We start from the raw sequence: 17,102 nt of genomic DNA on the forward strand, positions 1-17,102 counted from the left end.
GGCTTTCTTTATGCCCTTGAGCAGAGTCATGTGTCGTAGTCCTGTCACCAGCAGAGACTAGGTCTTTGAAGGCCTCTTGTATGAGAGAGTAGCTAGGAAATAGGGCTTCTGTAAGAGACGTGGAATTTTAAGCATTAAAACCCACAATCCAAAATAACCTAGTTTGATGTCCCCTTTTCTCTTAACAAGTTGTCCCTGCTCATGGATCAGAGGAAGAAATGAACTTTGATTTTTGGCCCTTGTTGAGTTCACTAGAATTGAACCGTACAAGTTAGCACATAAGATCTGGGACAAACTAAGCCATTGAACAGTGCATGGACGCTCTACCATCTGTAATGATAAAAAGAGTTAAATATGGTCTTGTTTATTGAATACCTACTGTTGTGCTAGGTATTTTACATTTACTTAGCACAGCACCTTGTAAAGTAGGTATTATTATGTCCAGCTTATAGATGTGGAAATTGGGGTTCAGAAACTTGCCCATGTTTGAACAGCCAGAAAATGCACCAAGTTGGGATTAGAATCCAGGTCTGCTTGAGTCAAAAGCCTACATGCTTAACCACTCCACTATTCTCTCTCTCTTTTCCTGATTCATAAAATGGGATAATAATACCTGCCTCAGAGTTATTTTAAGCATCCTATAAGATAAAAGATCCTAAAAGCACTCTGTAATACACTAGTAATGCTTTGCAGAATGAAAGGCAATATTATTGGCAGTAGAGGATAGTCCGCTACAGTATCTCTACACGGCTATCTACCCTTCATAGATATCCAGATGTCCTGGATTGTACCTTTTGCCCTTGGCTTTCTGGTGAGTGAGAGTAGTTTATGTCCCGCCTATAGATTTTGAGAAGTATGTCATTGGTCCTCCTTAGCCAGCCATATTTTCAAGAACATGATATCCTTGCCCTGTAGCTGAGAGGAGCAAAGAGGAGAAAATCAGCAGTATGTCTGTGGACACAGAGCTATAGGGCTCCAGAGCTGTTTTTAGGTCAAGAAGTTGTACATAGCATGGTTCTAGCTGTATTTTCACATGAATGCCGTCCCCCCCCCCTTCTTGTCTTTCATAGAAACTGAGCTGCTGCTCCCAGTAAAGGACATCAGTCATTTCTTGATGCAAGACATTGCCTTCTTGTCTGGTAAGCAACTTTCCTCATATCTTTATTTGAGGTAAATGCATGACTCAATTAACAAGTCAGTTTGGTCCTTCTTATATAAATAGCATTATATGTTTTTAATGATGTAACTATGGTATTACACCTCTCCCTGTTATTAGCTCTGTTATTAGGTGCATAAACATTTAGGATTGTTACATCCTCCTGATGAATTGACCCCTTTATCATTATTAAGTGATCTTAATCTCTAGTGATATTTTTGGCTGCAAAATCTATCTTGTCTGATATTAACATAGCCACCACAGCTTTCTTTTGACTAGTGTTAGTTTTTCCCATCCTTTTAAATAATTTGTGCCTTTATAATTAAAGTGCCTTTCTTGTAGGAAGCATATAGTTGGGTTTGCTCTTCATCCAATTTGATAATCTCTGCCTCTTAATTAGGGTGCTTAAACCATTAATATTTAATGTGATTATTCATATGGTTGTGTTTAAATTTACCATCTTACTATTCGTTTTCTATTTGTCCCATTTGTTCTTTGTTTTTTCTCTCTTTTTCAGATTAAATATTTTTTTATCATCCCATTTTATCTCCTTTGCTATTGTCATTTTTTTTTGCACATTTAATTTCTACCTTAGTAAGGTTCCTATACCACTATTGTTATTATCATCTATGTTGTTTCTTCCACAAATCCATTAGAGCATCACCTTTTTCCTATAGTTTTTAGCCTGTATCATTTCATGTTCACCATGACTCTAAGAGGCTGATTATATCAAGGCTTTCACTTGTTGTCAAGCAGTCATTCATTTTGAATTTAAGGTTATAACATTGTTATAGAAATAGTTATTTCTAAATCCCCTTGGTTGTCCAATTTGGGTAATCAGCTATTTTTCAACCACATTTATTATATGCAGTATATGGAATTTCATTATGACTATATTCATTCATTTTACCTTTCATTTAGAAACCACTCTGCCAATTTTTAAACTTAAAGTTTCAGGAGCTTGTTGCCATTTGGTTTGTGTGGAAATTATTACCCTTATAAAAGTTTTACTGTCCCAAAATAGTCTGCTAACTGCCCCCCTCAAATCTAAAATCCTGTTTCTTGCATCACTGCCACATAAATGGTTAACTTGGTGATTTTGTTATACTGCTTCAGGTGGCCGGGGTAAGGACAATGCATGGATAATTACATTTCCAGAAAACTGTAATTTCAGATGTATACCAGAAGAAATAATAGCAAAAGTGCTGACTTACTTGACATCTATTGCAAAGTAAGCATTTCTTTACATTTTTTCCCCAATTTGTTTTATAGCAGATAACCATTTGAATGTAAAACATGAAAATGAGTTATTAGTGTGACTATTGGGTGGGTTATTATTATCATATTGTAAATAATCAGCAGACCCACATTCAGGTATGATAAGAAATAGAACTTAGAAAGGGAAACTGACAGCAACAAAAGTTCTCTAAAAAATTATACTTAGGATCTGTGGAAAAAATTGGGGATCTAGAAGTATTTGTCCCTATGAAGAGGAACATGGGTTGAGAGTGGTGGTTGTACATAAAGCCTTAGATTTACCTAAAAGGGGACAGCCAATCTTCCAAGGATAAAGCAAGAAGACAGATGTTAAATAGAATCAGAAGTGGTATTGGGAGAGAGTCAGAGGAACTTTCTGATATTAAAAATAATTTGTTGCTAGAATGCTTTAAAAGGGAAATTTTCAAAAGCCTCCTTAGAGAGTATATTTATGTTGAAGATGAACTTTTTAAAGGAAATGTTTTCTAGTTTCTAACCCTGAAGATTCCCTGAAGACTAAGAGGGCACAAATCTAGGGTGGTAAAATTTGATAAAGAGTCTCATGAACTGAAATCGAATCCTAGAGCACTAAATTTATAGTACACATACTGAAGCTTGAAAGTTGTCTTTTTAGGACAAATGAAATTCCTGTTATTTTTATGAGAGTGTATTTCCTCAAGATGCAGACTAGAGACAGGAACGTATATTTAGCAGTGTTTTACTGAATGAATGGATCATTGGCTCATGATGGATTGCCATGCAAAGTTAAGTCTGGTGTCATGAAGGACAGGTTTTGTCTTTGAAGTTTTCCCACACCAAAGATTGCAGTTTTCCAAATCATTTGAATTACACATCTGCATTACATTATCACTTGCCTATATAGAAGACTGCCATTTTATGCTGAAAAACAGATTTCCAATAGTGAGGAGGTGAGTATGGAATCAAATTGCTTTTCCAAAGTAGTGGTTTGTGATAGCTTTGAGGATCCAAATTTCTCTTTGGTCATGACATCAAATATAAATGAAATAATCAGAAGTAATGACATATCTAGCAGATTCAGGTTATTACTAAGAAAAACTTATTATTTCCTCTGATCTTCCAGGCAAAATGGATCTGACTCCCGGTTTACCGTTATTGTGGATCGGAGATCGGATACATGGTCTTCTCTCAAAATCGCTCTACAGAAAATTTCAGTAAGTGCCTATACATTCTATAGTAACTTCTTATGTTAATTTTATATTATACTTTCTGTTGTGGAGGGTAGGAAGAAAGATTATTTGATACTGATGGAGACAATAAAAATAGATGCGATGATGAGGTGGGAAGGTAGGATGAAGAGTTGATAGAGGAGGTTGAGTAAAACAACTTCACTCAAAAGAAAGCCTGTTGGGAAAGAATGGGTGGTTAGTAGCTCCAGTTGTTAGTGAGAAGAGACTCATGGTTTCCTATGTCTTTCAGAGTCAGGCAAGTTTTTAAGGGGACTTTTATTTTTTCAGAATGGAATTAGCTTTTCTTTATACTCATTGTAAATGGGGAAGTATAAAGGAGAAAAAAGTCATCAGTAATCCAACCACCCAGAAATAAACACTTTTAACATATTGATGTCAATTTTTCTAGACTTTTTTCTCCCCTGAGATAAAGTAGGGAGGGGAGTCACCTGCAAAATGACATCTCTACTACTAGAGTCTAATCCCTAGCTTCTACTCAAGGCCCAGAGACAGAAAACAATTTCCCTAAAGGAAACAATACCAGAGATGCAATCCTGCCCATAGCCACGATGACCGTTTACATTATTAGCATATATATTATATCAGTATATACATTATAACATTAAAAAAAAAAACAAATCCATTGCCATCGAGTTGATTCCAACTCATAGCTACCCTATAGGACAGAGTAGAACTGACTCATACGGGTTCCAGGGAGCGCCTGGTGGATTTGAACTGCTGACCTTGTGGTTAGCAGGCATAGCTCTTAACCACTGTGCTACCAGGGTTTCCATTATAACATTAGTATATACATTATTAATTTATAATCACTAGTATATAGTAAGGGCTCAGCTGCTAACCAAAAGATTGGTATTTGGAACCCAACAGCTGTTCCATAGAAGAAAGATGTGGCAGTGTGCTTCTGTAAAGATTACAGCCTTGGAAATGGTATAGGGTCCATCTACTCCGTCCTATAGGGTTGATATGAATCGGAATTGACTCGATGGCAATGGGTTTGGTTTTCGGTAGTATATAGTGACATTGTCTGACATTTCCCTTTCGCAGAAGAAGAGGAAGGGTGAGTCCTTCTGAGCTGGCAAGCTTAGGGCTGTATGTAGAACTACCATGTAACCAACTTCCTCCATCAGCCCAGAGTAGCTGGGAATTGATAATATTTTTTCTTTGAGATTCCAGCATCATCAGCCACCTGAAAATCTTACTCGTCTCCTGACTGACCTCAGGAGGCCATTCCCACCAGAGAAAGATGGTTGGACAGGTATTGTGTCACACTGTGATTAGTTGCAAAGACAAGACCAAAATCTAGGTTGTTGGATTTATAAGCTGGTGTTCTTTTTTGCTGTACTATCTTGCCAATGCGACTAAAAAAAATATACTAGCACGCACGTGGTAAAATGAATGAGATCCTCATTCATTTAGTGCCTGGCATGAAATAGTCCTCATCCTGGGCAAGTCAGTGGTTTTTTTTTTTTTTTTGTTTAACACAGGTGTGTAATCGTAGACAATGGAGAAGAGAGTTACACCAGATTCACAGAGGTTACTGAAATCAAATAGTACAACCTTGACTTTGTATAGTTTTGCTTTTTTGAAAGCACTGAAATTTCTTAAATAGTATTGATTCTCTCAATTTCCTCGTTAAGTACTGCAGGCAGGTTTCACTATAATCGTTTTATAGATGAGGAAAGTAGTTAGACATACACACTTTGTAAATGTTATGTGACATAGCTAAGGTCATACAACTAAGTAACAACAACAACAAAAAAAGCTGGAGCAAGAATTGGAATATCAGGAATTCCAGATGGTGCCTTTTCCATTTGTGCTGCTTTCTGTTGTTTTCCAAATGGCTTGTGCATAGACAAATAAATGCAAGATCTCTTTAGAAAAAGGGAAAGTTTCTTTGGAGAGAGGACATCTGCTGTCTATATACTACTGAGCCCCATCAATGGAGCTAAATGAAGTAAATGCTGTTTATCTTGCCCTGGCCTTTTAGGGCCAGTCTTTGGGCTTGGTGAGCAAACCTTAGCTTATGCCAATAATTGATTCTTTTATACTAAACATAGCACTTGTTACAATAAAACGCTTTTTATTGCCCAGCTTTTTTCTTTTGGCCAACACTGTACCCGTTTGATTTAATTAATTTTCATTGAGTGCCCATTTGGCATATGGTATCAGTTTATTGGTGGTAGAGTTTTATTTTTATTAATCAAGTAGGTTGCTTGGGACCAAGGTCTTCTTTTTCATAAAAGACAAATAAATGATTACTTCTTAATCCTATGGATTTGGGGTCAACAGAGGGGTGAAACTCCCCCTTTTCTCCCTGGGGATGCTCTCTCAGTGGTAAGTACTAACAATGCTCAGTAAAGAGCTCAGAGCTCAGGTTCTCTTTATTTTCATAATTGCCAGGCTGATGGTGATGGGGAGAATGGGGTGCAGGGGCTGATGACCTGTAACCGTCTATAGGTTGTTTTGGGTGTTGTTTCTTTCTAAAACATTTGATGTTTCTGCCTGTGGCATAGATTCTATACCCATACTCAAGAGTACATTAATGATCTCAGCCACTTCTAGCTGCTGGGCACTTTCTGAAGTACAGGTAAATGTTGAATACCAGCTAATTTTAAGAGGAAAAGTTGGCACTCGAAGATGATTCCTGGTGAAAATTGCCATTGTACACATAGGTATTTAACTTTCTCTGGTGTATTGTTTTGAATGTGTGTCTGAAATAATTATGCAATGCAATTTGAAGACCCTACTTTGTAGATTCCAAAATACAATTTTGCAGTTAGGTTATATTTCCTAACTAATGAAAGGAGTAATCCAAAATACAATTTTGCAGTTAGGTTATATTTCCTAACTAATGAAAGGAGACAAGATTTGTTTTTATTTATGAATTTGGGGAAATGTTCAAAAGTCAGAATTGACTCGACAGCAATGTGTTTGTTTTTTGTGTTCATTTGGGAGAGAATTCTATCCATCTTAGAAAGTTTGCATGTTATGTTCTTTGTCGATTATCATCAGGACAAAATTTCACAAACTGTAATCTTTCAGAAGGCTAAAACAGAAAATAATTTAATTAAAAAAAAAAAAAAAAACAGAATTGAATCATAAGAGCCCCAAAGTAGAAACTATCCAAATGCCCACTAGTAATAGAATGGATAGATTGTGGTATATTTATGGGGAGACCCTGGTGGCATAGGGGTCGAGTGCTACTGCTGCTAACCAAAAGGTCAGCAGTTCGAATCCACCAGGTGCTCCTATGGGGAAGTTCTACTCTGTTCTATAGGGTCGTTTTGAGTCAGAATTGACTCCACGGCAACAGGTTTTTTTTTTTTTTTTTTTAATCGTAGCAGCACTATTTGGAATAGTCTGCAAACTAGATTGTGGTATATTCACACAGTGGAATATTATGCAGCAATACAAAGAAGCTATCTGCGGCTACATGAAATAACACTAAGGAATCTCACAAATGTAACATTGAGCCAAAGATGCCAGATCCAAAGAGTTCATCTGTAGATTCTGTTTATATAAATTACAAAATCAGGTTAGAAGTCAAAAGTCAGGTTGGTAGTTACTCTTGGAGGGGTAGTGGCTGGAAAGGGGCACAGGGAGGTGTCTGCGTTACTGGTGGTATTTTTTTCTTGAGCTGGGTGCTGGGGACACATGTGTATTCAGTTTGTGAAAATTCGTCAAGCTGTACACTTTAGTGTGCTTTTCTGTTTCAGTAGTATACATAAATAAAAAGGTTAAAAGCAAACAAATCAACAACCCAGAATTGAGATTTAAGTCACAGACCCGGGCAGGAAAAGAGTAAAACGGGTCGGTTAATACTACCTTCACAAAGATTCTTAGCATTCCACCTTAAAAATCAAACTGCGCAGAGGAGCAAGCCAGCCCCACCAAGGCTGACTGCTCAAAGCTCCTGGAGGGGAGTTGATCTTTCCTTCCTCCACTCTTAGGATTTGCCTGATCTTCCCGGGCAGCCCAGCATGGGAGAATCCAGGCACTCCCATCAGGCTAAGTAACTGGGGGAATGTGTGAACTCTGAATTACAATGAGCAGCAGGGAAGGATCTGTCAGCTGACTAATCGGGGATAGTGGGTTTTTTTTGTTTTTTTGTTTTTGCATTGCTGCCACGGTGGTAATGGAAGCAGCTACGGTAGCTTTTTTTGATAGAGGTTTTTGGCTGCTATTTTTTAAATCCCACCCAAGAAGCAGCTCATATTTCATCAATGTTGTACTGACAATTGGAAAAGAAGAGTGGAATTGTGTCTAGGCGAGATGGCAGAAGCAAATCCCCCGAGAGGCAAGATGAGGTTCAGAAGGAATGCGGTAAGGACTCTGCCTACAGTCCTGGAAAGCCTATTCCGAAGTTCAAGTGCAGGGATGCTGCTGCAGCATGGTGCAGCGGCACACACTGCTGAACGGGCCTTTTCAGGACGGATGGCGAGAATGGAGACTTGTATTTGCATGGATTGCGTTGATGTGATTTCTGTGCTGTTGACATAGGGGAATTTACAGGAGGCGAGAAAGTAGAATTTCAGAATTGAAATGGCATCAAGTTTATGGGAAAGCTCCATTAGCCACGCTCTTTGTTTCGGACTCTGAACAATTTTGAATCGTTTGGCTTTCAATCCCGAGTCCAAAGAGTATCTTACAAAGGGATGCATCCATTCCTTCACCGTGCTTAGGTCTGGAGACAGTTTCATCAGCATTGCGAAAGGCCACACTTCTTGGGTGTTACTGTGCAAGCGAAATTTTTGTTTAAAAAAAAAATCTATAATGATTGAAAATCTTGGTGGTTTCAATTCTTCCCCAAACTCCAACTTTAAAGAGGCAGAATTTTCGTCTGTTGACTACGTTTTTTTTTTTTTTTTTTTGAAGGAAAAAGAAAAGTGGTAACTTTTCTGTATAGGCTGGAATTAGAAATTTCTCCTCTCATATACATTTGAAACATTCTTCTAACTAAATTTCCCCCTTCAGTAGTTCATCCCAGTGCTAAATTTCCCAGTGAATTTCTAAAGTGATCCTATAGATGTATTTTGGAGAAAAGCAAAATACCACTACCTCATTTAAGAACTAACTGGTCGTCGACAAAGCTTTAAATGCTGCTCTTTTTCTTTCAAAACTTAAGATAGATAGTTTTATTGATTTTTTTTTTATGATGTAAAGTGTAATACTTGCTCCTAAAAATACTTGCTCAGTAAAAATAAAAAACAAAAAAGTAAGAAGCAGCCATTGAATAAAGGATATTTTGAATCCAAAGTAAGATAAGGAACACAACCCAGTTGGAATTTTATTCTAGTTGAATGACAGTGAGCCTTAGATACCACACAGCAGAATATTAAACAAGGTTCATTTCCAGACTTTAGTGGTGAAATGATGTAACAGGTTGATGCCTTTGTTGTTATTACTGCTCTAAGTCCATATACCTGGACAATCTGGGGGTAGGTATGAATAGAAGGGAGTGAATCTCTAGGTGGGAAAGGGGAGAGGAAGCTGATTTCATGCCAATTACAGTGAAAATCAATAAGAGCAGAGGGCTGTGGTGGGGCTGTACAATTATGAAGTTGAGGAGCATATTCATCTTTACTCAGGGGCCTTCAAACAGTCAAATGTTGGAACTCCAAAAATAATGCATGCAAGAAGCTAAAACCAAAACAACAAGAACAACAAAATAAAACTGACCCTTGCCCAGCTCTTTTGATAAGTCCTCAAAAACAATTTATAGGTTTGATTTTGGGGGAAAATAGAAATCGTGCCGGTTCGTGTTTATTTAACCATACAGATTAGAGATTCTTAAAGCAGCATACGAAAGAGTTTAGAACTGTGGCACCCCCAAACCAAAACGGAAAAGCTCAGTGGTCTGGAACTTTATTTGCCAGAAGATATGTGCATCTGATTCCTTAGACAACATGTGTTGTTCATTTAAATACTATCTAGTTACCTAGTGCTGCCGTAACAGAAATACCACAAGTGGGAGGCTTTAAAGAACAGAATTTATTTTCTCACAGTTTTGGAGGCTAAACGTCCAAATCAGGGTCTCAGCATGTTGACTACCTCCTTGTCAGTAGCCCTGAGCGTTCCTTGGTCCTTGGTGATCCTCACATGGCATCTGTCTTCCCAGTATGTGCTTGTCTCTGTGTCTGTTCTGGTCTTTTTGTAAATCAGAAATAATTAAGTTTAGGTCATGCCCTATACTGGTATGGCCACATTAACATTATATTAGAATGTATTATAGAAGGTCATTATGTTCCATCACATCCAGAAGTATGCTGCTGTGGTTATTAGCTGCCATCGAGTCTGCCCTGAACTCATGGCATCCCCGTGTATTACAGAGTAGAACTGCTCCGTAGGATTTTCTTGGCTGTCATCTTTACAGAAAACAGATTACCAGGCCTTTCTAACATGGAACTGCCGAGTGGGCTCAAACCACCAACCTTTAGATTAGCAGTCGATCACAAATGGCTTACACCACTGGGGCTTCTTCCACAGGTAGAGGGGTTAGGACTCCAACACATATTTTGGGGGACACAATTCAATCCATAGCACTAGCTTTAAAATGGAGTATCTAAAAACTTTTAGTTAGGCCAACATCTCTGTAGAGAAAAGACAGTCTCTGTATATGCCTATATGTGTGCTCACAGAGACACATGCAAACTTATGTTAAATGCTTGTGATCTGTCTGGTGAAAATTTCTGGAGTGCTCTGTCCCTTCCAGATTCACATCGCCAGCAGTCATGGAGAGGAAGGGTACATAGTATTGACGTTGGCCCATGTTCAGCTATAGATCAAACTTTAGAGGTTGCTCACTGGCAGCCCACAGATGTGTTCTGTTAGGACCATATAGTGTCTTAAAAAACTTTGAATTTGTTGCCTATCTTTAAAAACCAGGGAGTATTATACTGAAATTTGGGTTTCTGGCTTCTATTAAGAATGGAAGGTCTTACAATGTTGGGCCCACCTTCCCACATGACCTCATTTATCCAGAGCTGACTCGTGAGTGCCTGCTACCCACAATTTAGATACTCTCCAGTTCTCCACGGTCCTCACCATTTCCTATTGCTCCTCAACACCTAGGAAGAGTACCAGTTGCCATTTTCCATCTTATCTTAGTTGATATCAAGTCATCTCTCACTCATAGGGATGTTGTGTAAAACAGAATGAAATGTTGCCTGGTCCTGAGCCATCCTCATAATTGTTGGTATATCTGAGCCCATTGTTGCAGCCACTGTGTCAATCCATCTTGTTGAGAGTCTTCCTCTTTTTTTGCTGACCCTGTACTTTACCCAGCTTGTTGTCCTTCTCCAGGGATTGATCCCTTCTGACAACATGTCCAAAATATGAGTCAAAGTCTCCCCATCCTCTCTTCTAAGGAACATTCTGGTTGTACCATCTCATTTAGGGAGCGTTTTAATTAAACTCCGCCTATTTCACTCATTTACATCATTTCCCTGACACATTGTAGGCATTCAAGTTTGTCGCCTCTGCTTTAGGTTTCAGATTTAGATTTTTGACCTTGAACCTGATCCTTGTGTCATCCCCACTATGCTTCAAAGTTCTCCTGTTTATCCTTTTTGCTATCCATTAAGGAAGGCTTAAATGTAAAGGTGGGTCTGTGTCAGCATACCATCTATCTGTCTATCATCTATCTATCTATCTATCTATCTATATTCAATTATAGTTTAAGAGTCTGGCTCTGCAGTCAGATGACTCAGGTTTTAATTCTGCTACTTACAAGCTAGGAGTTTTTGAAAAATGACTTAACCTCACAAAACCTCAGTGAATTAGTTTACTATTTCTTCTGTAACAAATTCTCACACTTTAGTGACTTAAAACAACATCATTTATTATCTTACCATTGTGGAGGTCAGAGGTGAGAAGTCAGTTTCACTGGGCTAAAATCAAAGTGTTGGCAGCGCTGGGTTTCCTCTGAAGGCTCTAGGGGAGAATCAGTTTCTTTGCCTTTTCTAGCTTCTAGAGGCCACCCACATTCCTTGGTTAGTGGCCCCGCATCATTCTGGCCTCTGCTTTCATTGTTACATCTTTTACTAATCACTCTGATTTCCCTGCCTCTCTCTGGGATCAGATTGGGCCCACCAAGATTAATCCAGGCTAATTAATCTCCCTATCTCAAGATCTTTAATTTAACCACATCTACAAAGTCCCTTTTGCCATGTAAGGTAACATAGTCACAGGGTACAGAAATTAGGGTAGGGACATCTTTGGGGGGGGGTCATTACTCTGTTGCCACACTCAGTTTCTCCATTTGTGAAATAATGCACATAGAATCTACCTCATGTAAAGCACTTAGCACAGTATGGTCATTGTGCTCATGATGGGCACAATTCCTAACAACACATTCAATGAATATTAGTGACACCCCCACCTGCCCAAGTCTCCCATCTACCCTCTTCACCTTAGGGGTTTTTCTAGTTCTGCAGAAGAGAAGCTATGAAAAGTAGTTCTTCGTGTGAGGTTGTGGGATTCACCTTTAATGCTACAGTTTGGCAAGCACCTGTGGTTAAGGTCTGGGCTAAGTGGATGGGACTGGGATTGACAAGTCAAGTCTATTGGAGTCACATGTGAGTGTAATGGGCCTTGGTGATGGAAACAGTATTTGTGGTCTGAACTGGATGATACTGTTTTTTTTTTTTAAATCTAACTCTTAAAAACCAAATGAAGTGTTTGAGTGCCAACCAATTGTTCAGTAGATGTAGAGCTGAGGTCTACAATTATTTACTCCCCCAAATGGCTTCTAGATTGGAGAGTAGCTATTGGATTAAAAGAATCCTTGTGCAGGAGGATAATATGCTTGGTAGTTCAATAAAGATTCTAAAATTATCCTATAATGAAAACCGTTGTAAATGGGATTATACAGGTAATAAACGAAATTTTCATCCTCTGATAATGCGTTTTCGTGAAAAATGCAAATTTTGGCAGGCTTTTTGTGGCAAGTGAATTACTAAACATTTTGAAGGAATTAAGGAAGGAGAATGTATGATAGAATCATCAGAAGATTTTACTTAAGAATATCTGATTAAGAAGGTAGAATCATCTTTAGAAGCAATTTGTATAGCTTTCAGTGTTTGAGATAAACCACTTTATCAAATCAAGACAGTGAATGATTTAATAACCATCCAATATAAAATCCCTGATTTAAGATCATCTGAATACCCTCAGTCCCGCTCTGAAGCTCACTTCCCTACTAATTCTATGAATTGTGATTTGGCTTCTCTCTCCTTTCTGCTTTGTTCACTGTTGTGTGATCATGGGAAACCCTGGTGGTGTAGTGGTTAAGTGCTACGGCTGCTAACCAAAAGGTTGGCAGTTCAAATCCACCAGGCGCTCCTTGGAAACTCTGTGGGGCAGTTCTACTCTGTCCTATAGGGTCGCAATGAGTCGGAATCGACTCGATGGCAATGGATTTGGTTTGGTTTTTTGTGTGATCTTGTTGCCCCTGGACCTGGCTTCTGGGGCAGCCTTGCTGTCTCCTAGGGATGGCAGAGTAGAGACCAGAGCCTTACCTCCTCACCTCCGCAAAGGTTGTCACATGAGTCTGTCTGTCCCTGTAGTATCCTTTTATTCCCCCCCAATTTCAGAGATGAGGGAGTATCCTGGGCTCTAAGTAGGCCATCCCTAGGGCCATGTGTCTGGAGAATTCCTAACTGGCAGTGCTGGAGAACATGAAAGTAAGAGAAGGAGATACTGAGAAAACGAGAAAGAAAGACTGGGAGAGCAGACCAACCTAGAGTTCATGGAAGAATAAAAGTAATTTGGTTTCAAATGTTGCTGAAAGTAGGATGCTTTCAACTTCATTTAAGAGTCAAGAAGGGAACTGAATTCAGGTAAGTATAATAATAGTGCAGGTAGCTTTCCCATGTGAAAGAAAAGCTTACCTCCCAAAGTGGATAATAGAAGTGGAATGAGTGCTCTCAACCTAAAAATAGGCCCAGAGTCCCAGGTCCCTGTCAGAGTCTTCCCTGTAAGTGAGCCTTTACCTACCTTCTTAATCTTTTCTGCCTAAACCTGCTTGTTCTTGCATCCAAGAATCCAAGGTACATTAAAACACACATGTCTTAATAATTTTTGTTGTATACCAAAAACCCATTGCTGTTGAGTCAATTCCGACTCATGGCAACCCTATAGGACAGAATAGAACTGCCCCGTAGGGTTTCCAAGGAGCGGCTGGTGGATTCCAACTGCCGACCTTTTGGTTAGCAGCCAAGCTCTTATCCTCTGCACCACTAGGGCTCCTTTTGTTGTATAACTTTGTTCAGTTACTAATATTGCAACATGATTGAAAGATAACTGAATTGAAAAATTTTTAAATGTATTTTGCTTGATTCTGCTGTACATGACTGTTTGGGGGGCAGCTGACTCCTGACTCCTTTCCTTCCTGACTTGTACGTACAGTCGTCTGATGGACATCATCTAGATTTCCTGCTGAATCTTCCAATCCAACACATCACAAATGGAAATCAGAATCTTATCCCCCTCCTTGTCCCTGGGTAGTGCAAATGATAATGCACCAAAAGGTTGGAGGTTTGAGTCCACTCAAAGTGCCTTGGAATAAAGGCCTGACAATCTACTTCCCAAAAATCAGCCATTGAAAACCCTGTTGAGCACAGTTCTACTCAGTCACACGTGGGGTTGTTATAAGTCAGAAGTGATAGCAACTGATTGTTTCTCTTTTTTTATCCCTCTCCTTAACACCTGCTTCTCTCCTGTTCCCCATCTCAGTGGGGGTTGTGCCATTCACCCAGTTACACAAACCAGAAGTCTGAAGACCGATCATCCTAGCCTTTCCTTTCTCATCAAACACATTCCTTCATCATGTTCTGCTGATTGTACCTCCTAAATTCGACCCCCATCTCTGGCTTGGATTCCTGTGCCAGTCTCCTAGCTCATCTGTGCTTCCACTCTTGACCAGATCCAGTCCTTTCCCCACAGAGTAGCCCAAGTGATCATTCTAAAATGCAGATCTGACCATGTTGCTCTGCTGCTTCAAACTTTTTAGAGACTCCCCTTGCCTCCCAGATAAAACCCAAACTTCTCAGCAAGGCATGCAAGGTCTTTCGCAATCTGCTTCCTGCCCATCTTTCCAGTACCACGTCCCATTGCAGCTTCGTTTTCCTCTAGTTTTCCTGACTGAGACCTCTTCTCTTGAGATCGTATAGTGCCATAGTGAATGATCAGGAGCTCAAATCAAGGCTTCATCAGCGGGAGCAAGTTATACTTAAACTCTTTGAACCTCACTTTCTTTGTTTGTAAAAGAGGATAGCCTAACTCTTTCATAGGATTGTTATGATGATCATATTGACAAAATACTAGCCCAGAGTAAATATTTGATGCCTCGTGGTTTATTATTAATATCAGCCCATGCTATTCCATTCCTCACTAATTTTGCATTGTTTCTTTTGAATTCTTTCATTTAGCAATTATTTCTTGACCACCTATGTGCCAGGCATTGTTCTAGATGCTTGGGAAACACTGGTGAACTAGAATGACATTCTGACCCACTTAATTTCCCCTTTTTGACCTCCCTAGACCTAGAAGGGAAACCCTGGTGGTGTAGTGCTTAAGAGCTACGCCTGCTAAACAAAAAGGTGGCAGTTTGAATCCACCAGATGCTCCTTGGAAACTCTATGAGGCAGTTCTATTCTGACCTATAGGGTTGCTATGAGTCGGTTTAGACCTAGAAGGCTCTGTGGTACCACGTTTCCTTGTATATTATGCTAATTCCTTTGTTTCGTTTGTCAAGTTATGTTGTTGTTAGGTGCTGTCTTAGTTATCTAGTGCTACTGTAACAGAATTACCACAAGTGGGTGGCTTTACAAACAAATTAATTTTCTCACAGTTTGTGAGGCTGGAAGTCTGAATTCAGAGCATCTGCTCTAGGGAAAGGCTTTCTCTCTCGGTCCGCTAGGAGGAAGGCCCTTGTCTCTTAGAGTTTCTGCTTCTGGGGGATCTTCATGTGGCTTGGCATCTCTCTTCCCCCATCTCTGCTTCTCGCTTGCTTGTTTAATTTGTTCTATATCTCAAAAGAGATTAACTGAAGAGACACCCTAATCCTGCCTCATTAACATAATAAAGATAACCTAATCCTCATTGACATAACCTAATCCTTCCTCATTAACATAACAAGCAAGCCATTCACAAATGGGATTATAACCACAGGCAGAGGTTAGGATTTACAACATGTTTGGGGAGGACACAATTCAATCCATAACAGGTGCCATCCTGTTGGTTCCAATGCAAAACGACCCTACGGAGGTACAACAGAACTGAAACACTGCCTGGCCCTGTGCCATCCTCACAGTCATTGCTATGTCAAATTATTATACTGCGTGTTATTGATTCCTAATAGACTCCGCTATTAGACTGTTGTCGTGGTTGTTAGGTGCTGTCGAATTGGTTCCAGCTCATGGGGACCTTATTACAGCAGAGTGGAACGTTGCTCGGTCCTGCACTATCCTCACAATTAAACTGTCAGGGAGTATATTTCAGTAACCTGTGTACACATTGGTACACTAATGTCTAACAGGGCCAGATGAGCATTCACTTAAATACACGGAGTGGACACATGGAGACCCTCACCTCAGTGAATGCTGCTTGGCTGAAAGCAAAAGGATGTTTCCATAATACAGTTTTCTGTGGTTTAGTGCAAGCATACAGAATTTCAGCTTCCTTACAGCTTTTACGGCTATCGTAGGAAACTATCTCCTAATTCTGTTTTTTCAGGAAATAAAAGCAGCTTTGAGTTCAGGTAACCAACTTTAAAATGAATCTTCAGAGTATAATTTTTTTTTATTGTACTTTAGATGAAGCTTTACAGAACAAACTAGTTTCTCATCAGTTAGTACATACATTGTTCCATGATACTGCTTAACAACCCCACGACATGTCAATACTCTCCCTTCTCAACCCTGGGTTCCCTATTACCAGCTTTCCTGTCTCCTGCCTTCCAGTCCCTGCCCCAGGGCTGGTGTGCCCTTTAGTCTTGTTTTGTTCCATGGGCCTGTTCAATCTTTGGCTGAATGGTGAACCTCAGGAGTGGCCTTATTACTGAGCTGAAAGGGTGTCTGGGGGTCATACTCTCAGGGTTTCTCCAGTCTCTGTTAGGCCAGTAAGTCTGGTCTTTCTTTTTGAGTTAGAATTTTGTTTTACATTTTTCTCCAGCTCTGTCTGGGACCCTCTGTTGTGATCCCTGTCAGAGAAGTCTGTTGGAGGCCGTGGTAGATGTGGTCCATTAGTCTTTTGGACTAATCTTTCCCTTGTATGTTTAGTTTTCTTCATTCTTCCTTACTCCTGAAGGGATGAGACCAGTAGAGTATCCTAGATAGCCACTGACAGGCTTTTAAGACTCCAGACACTACTGACCAAAGTAGAATATAGTGTCCTAGATGGCCGCTCAGAGTATAATTTTTATAACATGGGATCTGCTTGTCCCGTGTGAGAAAATTCCA

At 39.6% G+C, this 17,102-nt stretch overlaps 1 protein-coding gene across 1 annotated transcript in view; it reads left to right on the plus strand.

Moving 5' to 3' along the window:
• Nucleotides 1-1,114: 1,114 nt before the first annotated feature.
• Nucleotides 1,115-17,102, plus strand: part of MCF2 (MCF.2 cell line derived transforming sequence) — a 62,077-nt gene continuing 46,089 nt past the window's right edge. The window contains exons 1-3 of the mRNA XM_049873029.1: nt 1,115-1,139; nt 2,273-2,387; nt 3,516-3,606. Of these exons, the coding sequence (XP_049728986.1) occupies nt 1,115-1,139; nt 2,273-2,387; nt 3,516-3,606 (231 nt within the window). The remainder of the gene's footprint in view (nt 1,140-2,272; nt 2,388-3,515; nt 3,607-17,102) is intronic.

The sequence above is a fragment of the Elephas maximus genome, chromosome X, assembly GCF_024166365.1.
Source record: "Elephas maximus indicus isolate mEleMax1 chromosome X, mEleMax1 primary haplotype, whole genome shotgun sequence".
Classification (NCBI taxonomy): Eukaryota; Metazoa; Chordata; class Mammalia; order Proboscidea; family Elephantidae; genus Elephas; species Elephas maximus.